At 43.3% G+C, this 18,779-nt stretch overlaps 1 protein-coding gene across 5 annotated transcripts; it reads left to right on the forward strand.

The window, feature by feature from the left end:
• The first annotated feature begins 745 nt into the window (after positions 1-745).
• On the forward strand, positions 746-14,979 carry IL36A (interleukin 36 alpha). 5 transcript variants are annotated; one of them, XM_059891761.1, is made up of 7 exons: positions 746-980; positions 8,464-8,610; positions 10,571-10,649; positions 10,758-10,881; positions 10,973-11,086; positions 11,246-11,385; positions 13,952-14,979. In XM_059891761.1, exons 4-7 carry the CDS (start codon positions 10,815-10,817, stop codon positions 14,165-14,167), a joined length of 537 nt encoding a protein of 178 aa, XP_059747744.1. In that variant the 5' UTR covers positions 746-980; positions 8,464-8,610; positions 10,571-10,649; positions 10,758-10,814; the 3' UTR covers positions 14,168-14,979. The 5 variants fall into 5 exon arrangements, with proteins under 5 accessions (XP_059747744.1, XP_059747745.1, XP_010808394.1 ...); XM_059891762.1 differs by having other exon boundaries at positions 748-980; positions 10,758-10,875; XM_010810092.2 differs by lacking the exons at positions 746-980; positions 8,464-8,610 and having other exon boundaries at positions 10,292-10,649; positions 10,758-10,875.
• Positions 14,980-18,779: the final 3,800 nt, after the last annotated feature.

The following is an 18,779-nucleotide window of genomic DNA, read 5'->3' on the forward strand; positions in this document are numbered from 1 at the left end:
GGAATATTACAGTGTATTTCTCCCTGTCTTCATGTGTAAAGGAAACTCTACCTCCTCCTTCATAGGCTGAATCCTGAAGGATGACTTCCATCCTCCAAGAGTACTGCCACTGAGAGGTACTTCAGTTGTATCTCCAATACGCCACCCAAAGCTCCATTAAGTTGACTACTTCTGGATGGACCAGTGGATCCAGGGAAGTAGTAGAGTTGGCTCATACTGGCTAGAAAAGGGCAAATGTTACATCTTCAGATTTTGAAAACCAGTTGGTAACTTTAAATTGCCCAAGTTGGGAATATCTACATCATAGATACTGATAACCACTACCAGTTTTGTCTTATGTTCTGTTTGTTTATTTTCTAGGAAGAAAAGAGTTAAAAATTTACCAGCATACTATTGAGTGGATTCAATGGTCATGGGCCTCTTTTAGCCCCTCATTCAATATAAAATGAACTCTATGCTTGGATGCTATCTTGTGTGGGATTCCATGCCTGTAGATCAGTCATCCCATAATAGTGGTGATTGAGGCTCTGAAGGCAGAAATGGTATATACATCAATCCCTCTGAGGGCACACTGTTGCCCTTCCAAGAGGGAAAAGATCTGACACGTCAGGAACTTGCCACCATGAGATTAGTCAGACTCCTTGAAGAATACTGCCACATCAGGGGCTCAGTATTAGTCTCTGTTGCTAGTAAGTTGCACAGTCATCCTTGGTAAGTGGAAATGCCTTCTATTGGGCCCTATAGTGTTCTTTTCTCCTGTTGTCCGTCTTTGGTTTTGGTGTCATTATGATGCTAGTCTCATAAAGTGAGTTTAGGCCATCTTCAATTTTTTGGAAGAGTCTGAGAAGCTAATTATTTAAATGTTTAGTAGAATTCACCATCTGATCCTGGGCTTTTCTTTTTTGGAAAGTTTTTGATTACTGATTCTCCTTACTCATTTTTGGTCTGCCCAGATTTTCTTTCGTCATGATACTGTCTTGGTAAGTTGCATATTTCTAGGTATTTCTTCTAGGTTGTTATATTTGTTGGTATATAATTGTTTATAGTGGTCTCTTATGATCTTTTGTACTTAATGTAAGTTGTAATGTCTTTTCTTTCATATCTGACTTGATTTGAGTCTTCTCTCTTTTTTCCTTAACTAGTCTAGCTGAAGATTTGCCTATTATGCTTATCTTTTCAAAAAACAAAGTCTTAGTTTCATTGATCTTTTCTTTGTGTGTTTGATTTCTATTTCATTTACTTCTTCTCTGATCTTTGTAATTTCCTTTCTTCTGTGAACACTGAACTTAGTTTACTCTTCTTTTCTGTTCTTGAGATATAAAGTTAGGCTGTTTATTTAAAACCTTTCTCTTTCCTTAATGTGTTTATTATTATAAACTTTCCCCTTAGCACTGCTTTTATTGCATCCAATAGTTTTGTTTTACTGCATTTTCATTTTTGTTTGGTTCAAGTTATTTTAAAATTTCCCCTTTGGGCTTTTTCTTTGACATATTAGTTATTCAAGTACATGTTGTTTAATTTTCACATATTTGTTTATTTTTCAGTTTTCCTCCTGTTATTGATTACTAGTTTCTTTATTTTTATTTATTTCTTGGCTGCACCATTTGCCCATGGGATCTTATTTCCCTAACCAGGGATCAAACCCACAATCCCTGCAGTGGAAGCTTGGAGTCTTAACCATTGGACCACCAGGGAAATCCCTCTTCATATATTTTCTTGTTGCTAGTTACTGCTTTTTCTTTTCTTAAAGAAGTTTCTTAACATTTCTTTAGACTCTTTTGTGACCCCATGGACTGTAGCCCACCAGGTTCCTCTGTCCATGGATTTCCCAGACAAGAATACTGGAGTGAATAGCCATTTCCTTCTCCAGGGGATCTTCCCAACCCAGGGATCAAACCCACATCTCCTGCATTGGCAGGCAGATTCTTTACAACTAAGCCATTAGTGGTGATGAACTCTTTTATCTTTTGCTTTTCTGGTAGTCTCTTAATCTTTTAATCTTAAGAAGATTAATCTCTTTATCTTCAATTCTGAATCATAACTTTGCCAGGTAGAGTACTCTTGGTTGGAAGTTTTATTCCTTTCAGTACTTTGAATATATCACACCACTCCTTTCTGGCCTGCAAAGTTTCTGCTGAGAAGTCAGTTGATAGTTTTATGAGAATTCCCTTGTATGTAACAAGTTGTTTTTCTCTTGCTGTTTTTAAGATGACCTGTTTAACTTTTGACATTTTAATTATTACATGTCTTGGTGTGGGTCTCCTTGGGTTAAACTTGTTTAGAAGTCTCTGCGCTACTGGCAACCCACTCCAGTGTTCTTGCCTGGAGAATCCCAGGGATGGGGGAGCCTGGTGGGCTGCCGTCTCTGGGGTCGCACAGAGTCGGACATGACTGAAGCGACTTAGCAGCAGCAGCAGCAGCAGCAGCAGCCATACATATACATGTATCCACTCTCCCCCAAACCCTGCTCCCATCCAGGCTGGTACATAACATTGAGCAGAATTCCCTGTACTGTACAATATGTCTTTGTTGGTTATCCATTTTAAACATAGCAGTGTGTACATGTCCATCCCTAACTCCCTAATTATCCATTCTCCTGGCAAACATAAGTTCATTTTCTAAGTCAAAAGCTTTTTTTTTTTTTATTGTTTTTTGACACCAAAGGGAATGGACTGCAATCACTTCATGCTCTGTGTAGCCTCACACCTCCACATCATTCAAAACAGGAGGTGGGTGCTTCCTGAGCACTTGGAGTACATTACTTATCATGAAGCTGAATGAAAGAAACAATATCCCAAGTCGTATTAGGAAGAAAGCTTCCTTTTACAAACTTCAAGGAATCCCAACTCTGGTTTGCTACAAGTCTAGTTAAAACAGAGTGGTCCATATGCCTCCCTGTTCTTGCCTTCCTCTTTTTTTTTTTGCTATGATAGAGATGTCATGTCTAAGGATAGCTCAGAAAATAATGTAATTCCTTGTTCAAAGTCAGAGCATTCTAGTTTAACTTCACTGAAAACTTTCTGGTCCTAATGCTCTAGTTACATCAGAATAAAAACAGAATCTGCTTAGAGTGATACAAGTGTGGGGGAGTAATTTTTCTTCTTTAAATTTAACACTGGAAGCACAGTACACTCTGTTAGATATTTTTCCAGTCACTCTCCTGAGTGACTTGACTCATAATTCCATCCCTGCCTGTGTCTTTGAAATGCAACTGATACCCTGACAGACAGTATTCTAAAAGTCCAGGCGATTTTGCTGGGGTGGGGGGTGGGTTATCTTGTTCCCTGTGTATCCCTGTCATCTGAATTGAAAGAATATTTTTTTAAAGTTCCAAATTTAAACAAAATTAAAGTTTCAAGGTTTATCCATGCAACCGCCATAGGTTCTAACCAATTCACATGCCAAATTTTGAAGGGCGATCCCATTTTATATATAAGGATTCCATCCTTATAGTCAAAGAGATGTCTTTGCTTAAACTGCTTCTCTCACCCAAACCAAGAAAACGCCAAGAAAACATTTAGTAAGTTGTAACTCAACTCTTCGGAGAAGGCAATGGTACCCCACTCCACACTCTTGCCTGGAAAAGCCCATGGACGGAGGAGCCTGGTAGGCTGCAGTCCTTGGGGTCGCAAAGAGTCGGAGAGGACTGAGCGACTTCACTTTCACTTTCACTTGCGCTACCTCATCGTGGATGGTCGTTTCCTTCCCCAGGTTAGAGGTTTTCAGACATTATTTCTTCAAATAGGTTTTCTGCCCCTTTTACTCTTTCTTCTTCTGTGTGTGCTTAGTCATGTCCAACTCTTTGCGACCCCATGGATTGTAGCCCAACAGGTTCCTCTGTCCATGGTATGTTCCAGGCAAGAATACTGAAGTGGATTGCCATTTTCTACTCCAAGGGATCTTCCTGACCCAAGGATTGAACCTGAGTCTCTTGTGTCTTCTGCATTGGCAGGCGGGTTCTTTACCAGCTGAGCCACCTGGAGAGCCCTTTCTCCTTCTGGTACCACTACAATATGGATGGTGTTCTGTTTGTTGTTGTTCAATAAGTCCCTTAAGCTATATTCACTTTTAAAAATTCTTTTTGCTGCTCTGTTTGGGTGATTTCTACTACCTCTCTTTGAGGTCACTGATTCATTCATCTACTTCATATAGTTTGCTGTTCAACCCTGCTAGTGGTTTTTTTTTTTTTTTTTTCAGTTCAGCTATTATATTTTTCAGGTCTGTGACCTCTATTTCATACTGTCTTATATTTTTTGTCTCTGTCTTACAGTTCTCACTGTGTTCATCCATTCTTCTTTTTTTTTTGTAAGCATCTTTATGACCATTACTTTGAACTCTTTATCAGGTAGATTACTTATCTCTATTTCACTAGGGTCTTTCTCTGAGGTTTTATCTTGTTTTTTCCTTTGGAATATATTCCTCTGTCTCCCCATTCTGCTTGATGCTCTGTGTTTGTTTCTACGTCTTAGGTAAAACAGCGATCTCTCCAAGTCTTAAAGGAGTGGCCTTGTGCAAAAATGACTCATGGGGCCCAGTTGGACTATTTCCCTGGCCACCAGAGCTAGGCAGTCAAGGGACATCTCTATGTGGGCTGAGTGTAATTTCTAGCATTAGTAGGGCCACAGCCGTGGTATGGTGGGATCAGGTGTGCCTACTGGCTTAACAGGGAAAGAGGGAGTGCCAAAATAGTGCCCACCAGTGCTGATACTAGCAAGGCCAAAAGAGAACTCAAATATGATGCCTGTCAGTGCTTCCATCCCCAGAGAGTCTCAGCAAGTTTCTGCATCTCCAGAAGTCCCCCCAAGTCTAGCAAGTCAATCTCCTCTACACGTGGTCCAGGCACCCTTCAAACTGCCACTCCTGTGTGAGTTCCCAGGGCAAGTGAGTCAGTGCATGAGCCCTTTAAGAGCAGTTTCTCCATTCTCTACAGCTCTATGGACATAAACCACGTTTGTTTTCATAGACAGAGACTTTGTGGGCTTGTCTCTTTGGCATAGGTCCCCAGGGTTTTGAATGCTTTATGTGGAGCATAAACATCTTGCTCTTCAGGTCAAAGTTCCATATTCTTTTCAGATGTCTCCCTCACTTATGGGTTGCCATGTCTCGGATGTGGTATTTGGTGAGACCAAGTCTCTGCTTCTTCTACCCATCTCAATGTGGCCTTTTAAATTTGTTGTAGATGCAAGTTCAGCTAGTTTTGTAGATTTAGTGTGTCTTTGTGATGTGAGTTCAGGATCTTTGTTCATCGCCATTTTGAAGTGGAAGCTTTCTTTTCTATTTTTAAGTTTTATTTATTCTATTTTTGGCTGTGTTGGGTCTTTGTTGTGGCACGGGTTTTTCTCTAGTTGTGGATAGTGGGAGCTGGTCTCTGTTGCAGTGTGCGGGCTTCTCATCGTGGTAGCTTCCCTTGTGGAGCATGAACCCAATAACTGTGGTGCCCAGGCTTAGTTGCTACATGACATATGGGATGCTCCCGGATCAGGGATCAAATCTGTCCATGTCTCCTGCCTTGGCAGGGAGATTTTTACCACTGAGCTATCAGGGAAGCCCTCTCTTTTCTATTTTTAATTATTTTTTTTCCTGTTTTTCTCCTCTAACTGAATAATTTCAAATGACCTGTCTTCTGTTGCTGTAATTCTTTTTGTGTTAAATCCAGTCTGTTGTTGAAGCTGTCTGTGGAATTCACCAGCTTGGTCATTGCAGAGTTGAAGAGTCCTTCAACTCCAGGATTTCTGTTTGTTTTTATTTAATGATTTCTGTTTCTTTGTTCATTTTTTTAAGTTTTAAATTTTTAATTTAATTTAATTTAATTTAATATCCAGTATGACTTGTGAGATATTAGTTCCCTGATCAGGGATCAAACACAGGCTCTTGGCAGTGAAAGCAGGGAGTCCTAACCACTGGACTGCTAAGGAATGCCCTAAACTAATTTTTTTTTTAATGCATTATGCTTCTAATTTTATTTTGTTTTCTCTGTGTTCTTCTGTGTTCTTTTGTTCTTCTCTGTGTTCTGTAGTTCACTGAATTTCTTAAGAGTACTATTCAGAATTATTTGTCAGTCCATTTATCTCCTTTTCTTTAGGGTCAATTATTGAAGCTTCTGTGGTGGCTCAGAGGATAAAGAATCTGTCTGCAGTACAGGAGATCTGGGTTCGGTCCCTGGGTCAGGAAGATATCCTGGAGAAGGGAATGGCAACCCACTTCAGTGTTCTTGCCTGGAGAAGCCCATGGGCAGTTAGCTTGGTAGGCTACAGTCCATGGGGTTGCAGAGTTGGACACAACTGAGCAACTACTACTAAACTACTATGGAGCTGTATTAGTTTCCTTTGGTGGTGTCATGTTTCCTTGAATCTTGTGATCTTTGTGGCCTTTGTTGTCTGTGCATTTAAGAAAGTAGTTGCCTCTTCCAGTCTTTACAGTCTGGCTTCAGAGGGAAAGCCCTTCACCAGTCAGCCTGTCCAGAGATTCTGAGTAAGGCATCTGGTGGTGTCCATGGGTGTTTGCTGCTGGAGTTCTCAGACAGGGAGGTGGTACTTGGGTCAGCAGGTGACCATACCTGGTGCTTGGATCCACAGGGTCGATCCTTGCAATGAACTACCCTTGCGTCTGAGTTCACTAGGGTTGACCAGATGCCTGAGTCTGTGATGGTAAGCCTGGGACCTGAGTCTGTGTGGGTGGGTCTGGATCCTGGGTCTGTGCCAGCCAGTCAGGTCCTGGGGACGATTGGGGTGGGTCTGGCATCTGGGTCCACAGGAGCTGTCCTGGTAGTGGGGCAGGCCTGGAGTCTGGGTTCACAGGAGCCTGAAAGCTGGGGTTACCTAGCATTTGGGTGAACCTGACAACTAGGGCTGTAGGAGTCAGCCTATAGTCTATAGTTCAGGGCTCATGGGGCCAACCTGGAGGTTGAATCCAAGGGACAAGTCTGGAGGTTGGGACCATGGGATTCAATCTGAAAGCTGGGGCCATGAAAGCAGCCAAATGCTGGGCTGGGCTGGACTGGGATGGGAGTCTGTATCCACAGAAGCTTGCCAAGAGTCCAGGCCAGGAAAGCCAGCCTAAAGTCTGAGGCCATGGGGCTGCCTGGTGCTGCCATGAGTCGGGAGCCTGCCTGGAGCCTGGGGCCAATGGTACCAGTCTTGCATTGGGGCAGGCCAAAAGCCTAGTTCCATGAAGGCTCATCTGGAGTATAGGTCTGTAGAAGCCATCTTGGCACTGGAGCCATGGAGTCAACCTGGTCCTAAGGCAGGAGCCTACCAGAAGCCTGGGTTCATAGGAACCTGCCTGGTGCTGGGTGGACTGGTAACCTGGTTTTGTGCAAGCCCACCAGGAGCCTGGGGTCATGGGAACTGACCTGATGTTGTGGTGGGCTGATGGTAGAGTCCACTGTGAAGTCAAGTCCTTACTTCACTTCCTTCTGCCATAGGTTAGATGTCTCTCTCCACAGGGGAGGGGTGATGGGAGTAAGGTGAAACTGTCTTTCCTATGTTTTTCAATGCATCTTTTCTTACTTCCATGTTCCACCCAAGTGCTGTAATCCCTCACCTGTGAAGCTCTTGTGAAGGTATTTCAGAGTATGGAGAGTTGTTCAAATGGATGTTTCTGGGAGGGGACAAGCCCTAGAAATTCCTAAACCACCACCTTGTTGATGTCATTCTCTAATTCTTCTGTTGTGTGCTGTCTATTGCCAAATACAAATATTGGCTTATTTTGTTTGATGTATTTTACAGTGCAAGAGATGCTGTTTGCTTCTTCCAAATTTGCCACTTTTCATAGTTTGCTGTTCTAGAAAGATATTCTTATTCATCATTTGTTTCTTAAACATGGTTAGGACAGTTGTTTTAAGCTCTGTGTATAATAGTTACAAAATGTGATCTCTGTGTGGATATGTTTCTATTTTCCCTTTCTTTCTTTCTTTTATTTTCTCCCTCACTCCTTCTCTCCCTCCCTCCCTTCCTTTCTCTTTCTTTTCTTTCTTTTTGCTCTTATTCTTGTTTGTGTATATGCCTGGTAATCTTCAACTACTTATGGCCTGTTGTCTTTGGAATGACTTTGCTCGCCTCTAGAGAGACTTTCTCTTTCCTTCTGGTAGAAAGTATTTGGCCTAAATGAAACCAAATATAGTTTGAGAGTACCTGGTTCAATCAAACTGTAAGTACTCCAAGTGAAAATCCTTGTGAGGGTCTGTCCATCATCACAGACTTCCAGGAATGACTTCTTTTCTTTACTACTGCCATCTCTCCGCCCCCCACCAGTGCCAAGACAGCCTATCTCATGGGTTCCAAAGGCTGAGGAAAGCTGAGGGTGGGTCTAGGGCTGGTTTGCTTGTTCCTTCCCCAGGCCCAGGCCTACCCTGAATCCCAACTTCTTTCTTGCTATGCTTATGTGACTAGACTATTGACAGTGGTGTGTTCTATATCAGCATAGAACATATTGTAGTTTTAATGCTGTTTAAAAACATTTCAGGTCCTGATCCTGTAAGTCTGGGGTAGAACCTGAGATTCTGCATTTCTGGTAAACTGCTTGTTGTTGCCAGTGCCGCTGCTCCATGGACCACACTTTGAACATGAAGAATGTGCAGAACAAGGACAGTTCCATGTGATTTTCCAACAGGTGAACCATAGAAAAATTGAGTTGTGGGGATTATACTATCAGAACTGGAATGGATTTGTGGGGCTGAGATGACTGTATTAGACCTTAAACTGAATAATGAAGGATAGATATGGATGGGCAAAAGAATTAAATTTCAAGGCAAATTCAGTTCTGGCTAGCTAAGAGAGTAGGGAAGCTGTATCTCTAAACTGTATCCCTATCTTGCAGAGAGAGAAATTTCCTTCATCATATTTGATTCAAGTTCCCTTCTCAGGAGTACCTACTCCCTTAGCTATCAAGGATGTCACTTCCATATTAGGGAGAGATACAGAGAGGTCTTGGGTTATCTGGTATCACCTAAGCCCCCATCACCTCTGATAATGGTACTATGGGCTAAGTTTCCAGGTCATATAGAGCTCCATGTTTTATAGGATGCAATAAAGCATCTGGAAGGACCACATATCCTATTGACTGTGGTCATGAATAAGTTTGCATTAGTATATGCTGCATCTATACTTGTGGGTCCTGGATGTTTGCTTCTTTGTACCTGATGGCAGGATATTGAGCCCCTTTTCTTAAGATATCCAAGTGCATTCAGTCCTGTGTAAGGAGCATGGGGGTGATGTCACAAGCTCTGGACTTTCTTCTGCCATTTCCTTCTCAAGGGGACCTTCCCCATCCAGGGATCCGACTAGTGTCTCCTACAACTCCTGCCTTGGCAGGTGGATTCTTTTAACACTGAGCCACCTGGGAAGCCCAAAAAGAGCATGGGAATCAACTCATGCTAAGGGATGCTCTACGCAGGACCTCTTTATGGACTCAACTTGATTCTGAATTCCAGTTTTGACTCAGAGAAACTTGCTGTACATTTAAATGTCAGTGCTTCATGACTCCACACTCCTAAAAGGACAGCTCACCAGCTTACCATGGGCTACCCAGGACAAGATCAAGAAGCAAGAATCTTTGGGGAGGGTAAAGGCGTGAACATGAGAGTGTCTTTATGAGGTGAGGTAGGCTGGTGAGGTAGTTAGGAACCCTATAAGAAATGTTAGCACAATCCCATCAGAGGCTGAAGAACCTGAGACATTTATTCACCAATCCTCTCCTCAATTGGTTAAGGCTGCCCCTGAGATGCAAGCCCTTGATGTGGAGCAGACAGGAGCTGGGAACCACTACAGATAGTGAACTCAGATGGGCTGAAAGGTCGGGACAGAGTCTCACCAGCACTGCGTATTTCCCTTTGCGGAAGAGCTAATGCATGTCTTCTAGCTCAGGGAATAGAGCATCTAGGAGCCACTACTCTAGAGTCCATGAGGGGTAGGGTGTGCAGGAACTGACCTTGTCCAGGCAAGGCTTTCCTTGAGTGGAGAGGCAGCATTCACACTCACTCTGAAAAGCTGGAGGAGCATACACTGGAGTGTTTGTATTTTTTCATCCGAGATTGGCAGGGGATAAGATGACTGGACCAGGAGTGGTTGGAAACTACACAGGCCTTAGGGGACCCCTCCCTTTCTAAGTCTACCTTGAACCCACTATGGGTTTCCACTCTTTGGAATAAGATTAGTGTAACATTTTGCAGCATCATTGCTTAGTCATCGGCCATGGGACAGTCCCCTAACACTTCGTTCCTCAAACTCAGTGTTGATGACGATGTTTCCTGGTGACTGCTCTTAAAGACTTAGCATGCCTCCTTTTTCACGGTGTGTGAACAGGTTGCAACCCTGCCCCAGTTGATATTTCTTTATATAAAGCCTCACTAAATTACCCTGGTATCAGGAGCTGACAAATACTCAGGGTGCTGGGAAGTCCTAGCCCCAGTGAGGCAGAACTTCCTCTTTTCTTGGTGTGGGTCAAAGGCTCGGGCCCTACTGGACTCTGTCAGAGCACCTGAGCACAGAAGAAGCCATAGTCCATAGCCACAGGGACATGGCGTCCTTCGTAGCTGCAAAGCCTGCTGACCTTTGATCTTTTCTGCTTCCAGACCTCTGGCCTTGGCCCTCCTGTCGTTTTAAGGCTCTGGGTTTAGGTCTGAATGCAGGTACCACTGCTTCTGCTGGAAGGTAGGCTACGTCCAAGAAGGTGAACAGGAGAGGGAGCGAGGTGAGTTCTGGGACCATAGATTCTCCCTGAGGTTGCTGTTGGCTTATTAGCTCTTCTTCTGACTCAAGGTCAAACCGTGGCTTGGGACTGACTCAGATCCTCCTGTGGGATCCATCTGCACATAAATGTCTTCCCACCTTGGCCGTTCTGAAACACCATCATCCAAAGGGGATGGAAAAGTAAAAGGTCCAGGTGAAGATGTACATGGAAGGGCAAAAAAAATTGGAAAGGGGGGATATTCAGTACCCTGCTGCTCACATTTGCCTTTTGATTTTCTCTACAGTATTATCCAGGATACACCCGATTCTGGTGAATATTCAGGATATCAACCATCTGGTATGGGTCCTTCAAGGCCAGACCCTCACAGCTGTCCCAAGGAAGGACCAAATGGATCCAGGTGAGTGGCAAGGCCTGTCCATGGCAGTCCCTTTGGCCAGTACTGCTGTGTGGTGTGTGCTCAGTTTTTTCATTTCACTGTGAACAGACTCGTTAATTGGGCTTATCTCGCAGGTTGTAATGAATGAGAGAGTGACCTGTGATTATGTTGTGTTCCCAGTCACTGTTACCTTAGTCTCATGCAAGTACACAGAGACTCTTGAGAAGGGCAGGGGGAATCCTGTCTACTTGGGACTGAAGGAGCCGGAGCTTTGTCTCTTCTGCACGAAGGTCAAGGGGCAGCCCACGCTGCAGCTTCAGGTGAGTATGGAAAATAAGGGTCTTGTCTATGCCTGACTAGGAGTGAAAGCGAAAGTGTTGGTTGCTCAGTTGTGTCCGGCTTTGCCACCACACAGACTGTAGCCCTGCCAGGTTCCTCTGTCCATGGGGTTCTCCAGGTAAGAATACTGGAGTGGGTTGCCATTTCCTACTCCAGGGGATCTTCCTTACCTAGGGATCGAACCCAAGTCTCCAGCATTGTGGGCAGATTTTTGACCATCTGAGCCATAGTATTTATCCCCAACTAGGAGGAAGGTGTGCATTAATTTCACTAAGTGCTCATTTGATGGAAAATTTAGCTTTTTAGAATCTTTGTTAAATTTTTATTTTTTAATTTATTTCTAGCTGTGCTGGCTCTTCATTGCTGTGCATGGGCATTCTCTACTTGCTGAGAACAGGGGCTATTCTCTAATTGAGGTGCACAGGCTTCTCATTGTGCACTGAGAAGTGGTGGCTTCTCTTGTTGCAGAACATGGGCTCTAGAGCATGAGGGCTTCAACAGTGGTGGCACACAGGCTTAGTTTCCCCGCAGCATGTGGGATCCTCCCAGACCAGGGATCGAACCTGTGTTCCCTGCATTGACAGGCCCATTCTTAACCACTGGACCACCAGAGAAGTACTCTAGAATCTTTTAAAGGACAAACTATTTATTATCCTTATGCATATTTATTTTTGGTTCTTTAGGCTGTGTGTATTATGAAATAAGAAAAAATTGCAGGAGTGTTTTGAAACTAATCTGCTAAAATCGTTTGTTTTGCTTAAAAAGTAATTCAGCAAAGAGGAAGGATTTTAGATTTATTCTTGACTATATATATGAATCTCTCTCTCTCTCTGTCTCTCTGTCTCTTTCTCTCTCTCTCTCTCTCTCTCTCTCTCACACACACACACACACACACACACACACAGAGCCATCCTTTGGCATCTTTGGGGGATTTGGTGCAGGACTCCTCTATCCCTCATGGATACCAAAGTGGATGCTCAAGTTCCTATATAACCTATATAATTATGTAACCTATTCTTAAAATCATCTCTAGATTACTTAATAATACCTAATACAGTAAGAACACTATATAAATAGTTGCCAGCATACAGAAAATTCAAGTTTTGCTTTTTTGGAACTTTCTGGATTTTTTTGTGTTTTTTTTTTTCCAAATATTTTTGGTCCTCAGTTGGTTTACTCCAAGTACGCAGAATCTGCTGATAGGAAGGGTCAACTGCACATGTGTGGGTGGAATCAGCTATGACAGTTTCAGCAGTTGATTATCACTAGGTGGATGAGATAGTTTTCAACTTTAAGTGAACAAGCAATTCTCTGTAACAAACATTTTAATAATGCGGTTCTCCATTATTTAAAAATATTTTAAGTTATAGGAGGATCACAAACCAGGCCTCTGTGTGCTTTAGGGAAATCTCTTGATCCCTTGATCTATATATTCTATAGGTTTCCCAGGTGGCCCTAGTAGTAAAGAACCTGCCTGCTAATGCAGGAGACGTAAGAGACACGGGTTTGATCCCTGGGTCGGGAAGATCCCCTGAAGGCAGGCATGGCAACCCACTCCAATATTCTTGCCTGGAGAATCCCATGGACAGAGGAGCCTGGCAGGCTACAGTCCATAGTGTTGCAAAGAGTCGGACACAACTGAAGCAACTTAGCATGCATGCATGTATGTTCTATATCTATATTTATTATACGGAAAGAAGAGTGAAAGTCACTCAGTCATGTCCGACTCTTTGGAACCCCATGGACTAAAGAGTCCATGCAATTCTCCAGGCCAAAATAATGGAGTCAATGGCTATTCCCTTCTCCAGGGCATCTTCCCAACCCGGGGGCCAAACCTAGGTCTCCCCCATTGCGGGCAGATTCTTTACCAGCTGAGCCACCAGGGAAGACCATCTATTGGAGTCAGTAATAAATGTAAAAGCCTTCAGCAAACAAGCATAGGCAGACACTCAATTTGATGACAAGATAGAAAATAGTGGTTTAATGATGGGCAATTTTGCCCCTGACAAATTTTTCAATGTCTGGTGATATTTTTAGTTGCCACACCTAGGGACTAGGGGATTCTGCTAATCTCTAGTGGGTAGAAGCCAGGGGCGCTATTAAACCTCCCAGCATACACAAGACAGAGCCTGACAACAAAAGATTATTCTGCCCAAAACATCTATAGTTCTGAGGTTGGAGACACTTGATATGAAACAACTCTGTTTAGATTCATGATAACTGTTATGTAACTATTCCTTGAGTTTATAAGGAACAGGTAATGGCTAAATCTGTGCTTTGTATTCTCAAAAACATTGATGTCTACACTGTTCTTCTTCAAAGGCTCACATTAAGAACCATTGAAATTAGTGGTCTAAGTTTTCACTCCTAAACTTAATATCTCTAAAGTATTTGGGGCTGATAATTTTTAATGGTTTAATATGAAATAGAGGTGCCCAGGCCTGTTTCAACAGCGAAAACAATCTCGAATAGGAACTGTTAGTGTGCAGAGTGTGGAAGAACTCAAACAGTGCTGTTTCTCCCTGGGACCTCCTTCTCGCCCTTTAGGAACGGAACATAATGGATCTGTACCACCAGACTGAGCCTGTGAAGCCTTTTCTCTTCTACCATGACCAGAATGGCAGGGCCTCCAGCTTTGAGTCTGTGGCCTTCCCTGGCTGGTTCATCGGCTCCTGCTCCTGTGGAGGCTGTCCTGTGATTATCACCCAGGAACTGGGGAAAATCTACACTACTGACTTTGGGTTCACAGTACTCCAGCCTTAAGGCTGGTCTAGGGATGAGGGTTGTTCTCTGCTCAGAGAATCTTGTCTTTGGTTTCCTCCATTCAAGCTCCTGAAATGCTTTTGAATCACAACACTGCAAATCAGCAATACTTTAATTAATTAAGAAAAAAAGAGAGAAAAGTACTTTGGAGATGAACATTGTCATACCGATCATTCAACAAGGAAAGGCAGAATTGCCAGAATTATGTCCATTTCATTTTTGGGGGGCTTGCAGATTCCCCAACTGTGAATTGAACCATCTTAGTCGTAAAAGAAGGAAGAATCTTGGTTAAGCTTTTCATCCAAGAGTATCTTACTGACCTCAACATGTCCATGCAGTGACAACATACGCACAACACTGGGCCAAGTTGTGTGCCCTCCGCCACATGGACAACAGTGCAGGGAAACTGAGGGTCTTTGCTATGGCCATGTGGCTAAATTATGACACCTTGACAAAAATACTAAAGAAAACTCTACTTAACATACCTGCTAATGATGCTTCAAATAACAAATGAAGGTGATAATTCTTTCATTTGGAGTCCAGATCTCTGGATTTTCAGATATGTTGCTCTGTGGCAATGTATCAAGATCTTTTGCATCCTGGTGGGGAAAAGCAGACAGACAAGTTCCATAAAAGAAAAGACTAAGAAGAAAGCTGGAAGCCCTTGTGGGAGTGGCTTGTGTCTCAGTGAAGTTATGTGCTCTGCTGGTTTGAATGAAGAACTAGTGTTGTTTATGAAGCTTTCACCTAAAGCGTTATCACTGGATCTCATGGAAAGTTAAATTTGTGAAATAAAAAATTTGCTCCTCTCAGTTGCTGTTATGAATTTAATGACTTTAATGGGATAGCATGATCATAATACTGACTCTCTGCATTCATAAGGAGTTTTATCATTTTTTCCCATGAAATGACAAAACCAGGTTCCCATGAAATCTCCCACTTCTAAGAACCTAGTAGGATAGTTGTAGAAGGTGGTATCTTCCTAAACTCAGGTTTCCCCTGGCTTCACTACTGGGGTGGTGGTACAAATAAAGCATCATTAGTAGATATCATACTCCATATTTTATGCATAATGCTACTGCACAGCTAACACAACACTCCCCTATCCTATCCCAGAAAGAGCTTCTTAGCTCTTTTCCCATCAACTCACAGGCCATGATCTGACATGGCATCCACTCATCTAGAGCATAGTGGCAACAAAGACTTATCTTTTCTTCTACCCTTTATGAAATAACATTTCTTCCCACATCATGTCAGTAAACAGCATCCTCTGTAAATACAGGGATATTTCTTTCTTAAAATATGTATTTATTTATTTAATCTTGGCTGCACTGGGTCTTCGTAGCTGTGTGGGCTTTTCTCTAGTTGCAGTGCATGGACTGCTCATTGCAGTGGCTTCTCTTGTTGCCGAGCACAGGCTCTAGGGCATACAAGCTTCAGTAGTTGCATCTTCCAAGCCCTAAAGCACAAGCTCAATAGTTGTGGTGCATGGGCTTAGTTGCTCCATGGCTTGTGGGATCTTCCCATACCAGGGATTGAACCCATGTCCCCTGCACTGGCAGGTGGATTCTTATCCACTGAGCCACCAAGGAAGCCCAATATGGTGATTTCTAACCCATATCATCTTGTGATTTTTTTTTAACTTTCTGTTATGATTTTACTTGTCCTGAGATTTGGAGAAAGATTATGGAGACAATATTTTTCCAAGCACATTGATGAATTTCTGGGCCCCACAAGCATTGCCTTGACCTCCTCACCTCATCCTAATATCTTCTGCCTTTCAGCATTAGAGTGGCCATGTTGATGTCAGAGATTCAATTTCTTCCTGGTGATAGACAACACAGAAATCCCTGAGCTTTCATTTCTCATGGTTTCTACAGAAAGGTAGACCTATTTCTCCTCTGCCTTTCCCTATGTAGGTAATTTCCCTAGAGCTATGAGGTGGCCAGAACTCTTAAGAGAGTGAAAGGAGCTCTATTAAGAATTACACAGGAGGAATCCCCTGGTTGTCCAATGATTAGCGCTTTCACTGCCAGAGCCTGGGTTTGACTCCTGGTCTAGGGGAACTAAGATCCCACAAGCCATGCAGCAGAGTCAAAACAAAACAAACAACAAACAAAACAAAAAACAATCCCCACCCAGAACAAAACAAAAATATCCCCCTGCAAAAAAACACCCCCAAACCCAAAATAATAAAACCCAAACGAGTATCACCCTGGGAAAATGGGCATAAACTGGATGCTCTTGGACCAACTGGGGTGTACAGTGTCTTGGGTTCAAGGCTGGAACCCATACAAGGCTTCCCAAGAACTCCCTCCCTACACTGTCTTGGCTGAGGAGCCAGGGTGAGCCCGAGGATCTCCAGGTATATCAGTCATCCAGCTGAAGGTGAAGTTCCTAGTCTCCTCTACTGTTTGAGAGATCCTCTTGGGGTAGTCTATTTCTGCTATGGGATAGCAACCCCTGACTCTTCTCCATGAGGGGGCAGGAACTTGCCTCTCATCTCAACAGATGCCCCTCCAAGGCAGCTCTCTCCCTTTCTCTCTTCCCAGTCTTCCTCTTATTCATAGAATATTCCATTCATTCCTTTGTTTATTTAATAAATTTTACTATTTCCCAAAATAAGTGAGACACTATTTCAGACATTAAGGATCTAGTTAACAAGACAGACAAGTTCCTTGGCCCCGTGAAGCTGGCATTTTGGTGCTGAGGACAATACACACATACATACGTGTCTATGTACATACATATATACATATGTACATACACAGATAAATATCCATGGTGATGGCAACATACATATTATAAAGAAAATAATAGAGAAGAATTAGAAATCAGAGCATGAATGTGCAGGCTCTTGGAGACAGGGCAGTCAGGGAAGACATCATTTAGAGGCTGCTTGTTTTTTTTTTTTTTTGCAAATGCATGGAAGTAAGGGGGTGGACCCTATAAGGTCTGGGAAAGCCCAGTTCCTGCAGAGAAACAGGAGAGGCTCCCTGAGAAGATGAGCTCTTTGTTGGGGGCAGAGTGTAGAATCAGCAAGACACCAGAGCAGGGAGGGTAGGAAGGGCAGGGATAGAAGACGTGCAGAGAGACAAGCAAGGGCAAGTTTATAAGCAATGGCAAGTTTATGTGTGCTGTGAAGCCATGGGAGAGTTATGAGCAGGGCAGTGATAGGATCACACTGACATCTTTGATCCTGCTCACTGCTGCTGGACGGGAGTTTAACTTGAGGGAGGTAAGAACGGAAGCAGGGAGGCCAGTTAGGGACTACTGCAGTACTCAATGGGAGAGAGTCAGTGGTGGGTTTCAGAGAACAGAGCCCTGATTAGTGGTTGTGAGTAATGTGGAAGTAAATCTTGGCATGGAATGAATACTTCTTTACTTTTAGGCTTGCGTGTTTGCATGCTAAGTTGTGTCAACTCTTTGTGACCCTGTGGACTGTAGCCCGCCACGCTCCTCTGTCCCTGGGATTCTCCAGGCAAGAATACTGGAGTGGGTTGCCATGCCCTCCTCCAGGGGATCTTCCAGCTGGAGGGATTGAACCAGGGTCTCCCACATCTCCTGCAATGGCACACAAGTTCTTTACCACTAGCGCCACCTAGGACTGACCAACAATATGGGTTTCAAGGGTAATGGTTCTCTTTCACCACCTATGTTGAGGCTGTCTGATTCCTGAAGCAGAGACAGGAAGCCAGGAGACCTCCAAATTTCCTCCTATTAAGTGAGTCTCCTTAGATACAGTGCAGTTTTTAATATCCACCACCAAGCACAAGGCTCCCTATGTATCTCAGTTAACACAGGGTGCAGGAAATCATGACCCAAAGGCAACACACTACATAGTGGTTAAGAACAGAGAGGTTTGACTTTTAAAAAATAATTTTTTTGTTTATTTATTTTTGGCTGTGCTGGGTCTTTGTGCTGGGCAGGCTTTTCTCTAGTTGCGGTGAGTGGGGGCTACTCTTCATTGCGGTACAAAGGCTTCTTGTTTCAGTGGCCTCTTTTGTTGTGGAGCACAGGCTCTAGAGTACATGGACTTCAGTAGTTGTGACATGTGGGCTCAGTAGTTGTGATTCCTGGACTCTAGAGCATAAGCTCAATAGTTGTGGCTCACGGCTTAGTTACCCCACGGCATATGGAATCTTACTGGATCAGGGATCAAACCCGTGTCTCCTGCATTGGCAGGTGGATTTTTCACCACTGAGATACCAGGGAAGCCCAGAAAGACTTGATTTTTAACTTAGCTACATTTCTTAGCAGCTATATGACTTTGGGTAAGTTTTGCCATTTCTCAGGGACTGTTTTCGTCCATAAGAAATAAAGATGAATGGCTCCTAGAGGATGAAAGATTCATCAGATACATGTCTATCAGATACAGAATGAGCTCTCAATGTTGGTTATGCAAAACTCTGAAAGGAGGACTATGGATTGCCCCAAATAGGATATGAATGAGGCCATGGCTCACACCATCAGTGAATCAAGTGAGCCACACCTCTGCCTCCAAAGCAGTCCAGAAGGAAGTTCTCCTTCTTAACTCAGCATCTGGCCTTTTCTGTATTTCCTCATCGGTGTTTCCTGACGTTTACTCTCCTCTGGTTTCTCTAGGACCCCA

This window comes from Bos taurus, chromosome 11, assembly GCF_002263795.3.
Source record: "Bos taurus isolate L1 Dominette 01449 registration number 42190680 breed Hereford chromosome 11, ARS-UCD2.0, whole genome shotgun sequence".
NCBI classification, from domain to species: domain Eukaryota; kingdom Metazoa; phylum Chordata; class Mammalia; order Artiodactyla; family Bovidae; genus Bos; species Bos taurus.

Bases quoted from the DNA above. Each gene is read 5' to 3' on its own strand.
- IL36A (XM_059891761.1), top strand. From the start codon at position 10,815: ATGTCTTCCCACCTTGGCCGTTCTGAAACACCATCATCCAAAGGGGAT. The intron at 10,882-10,972 runs GTGAAGATGTAC...TTTTCTCTACAG, and splicing joins TGGAAAAGTAAAAGGTCCAG to TATTATCCAGGATACACCCG. The intron at 11,386-13,951 runs GTGAGTATGGAA...CTCGCCCTTTAG, and splicing joins AGCCCACGCTGCAGCTTCAG to GAACGGAACATAATGGATCT.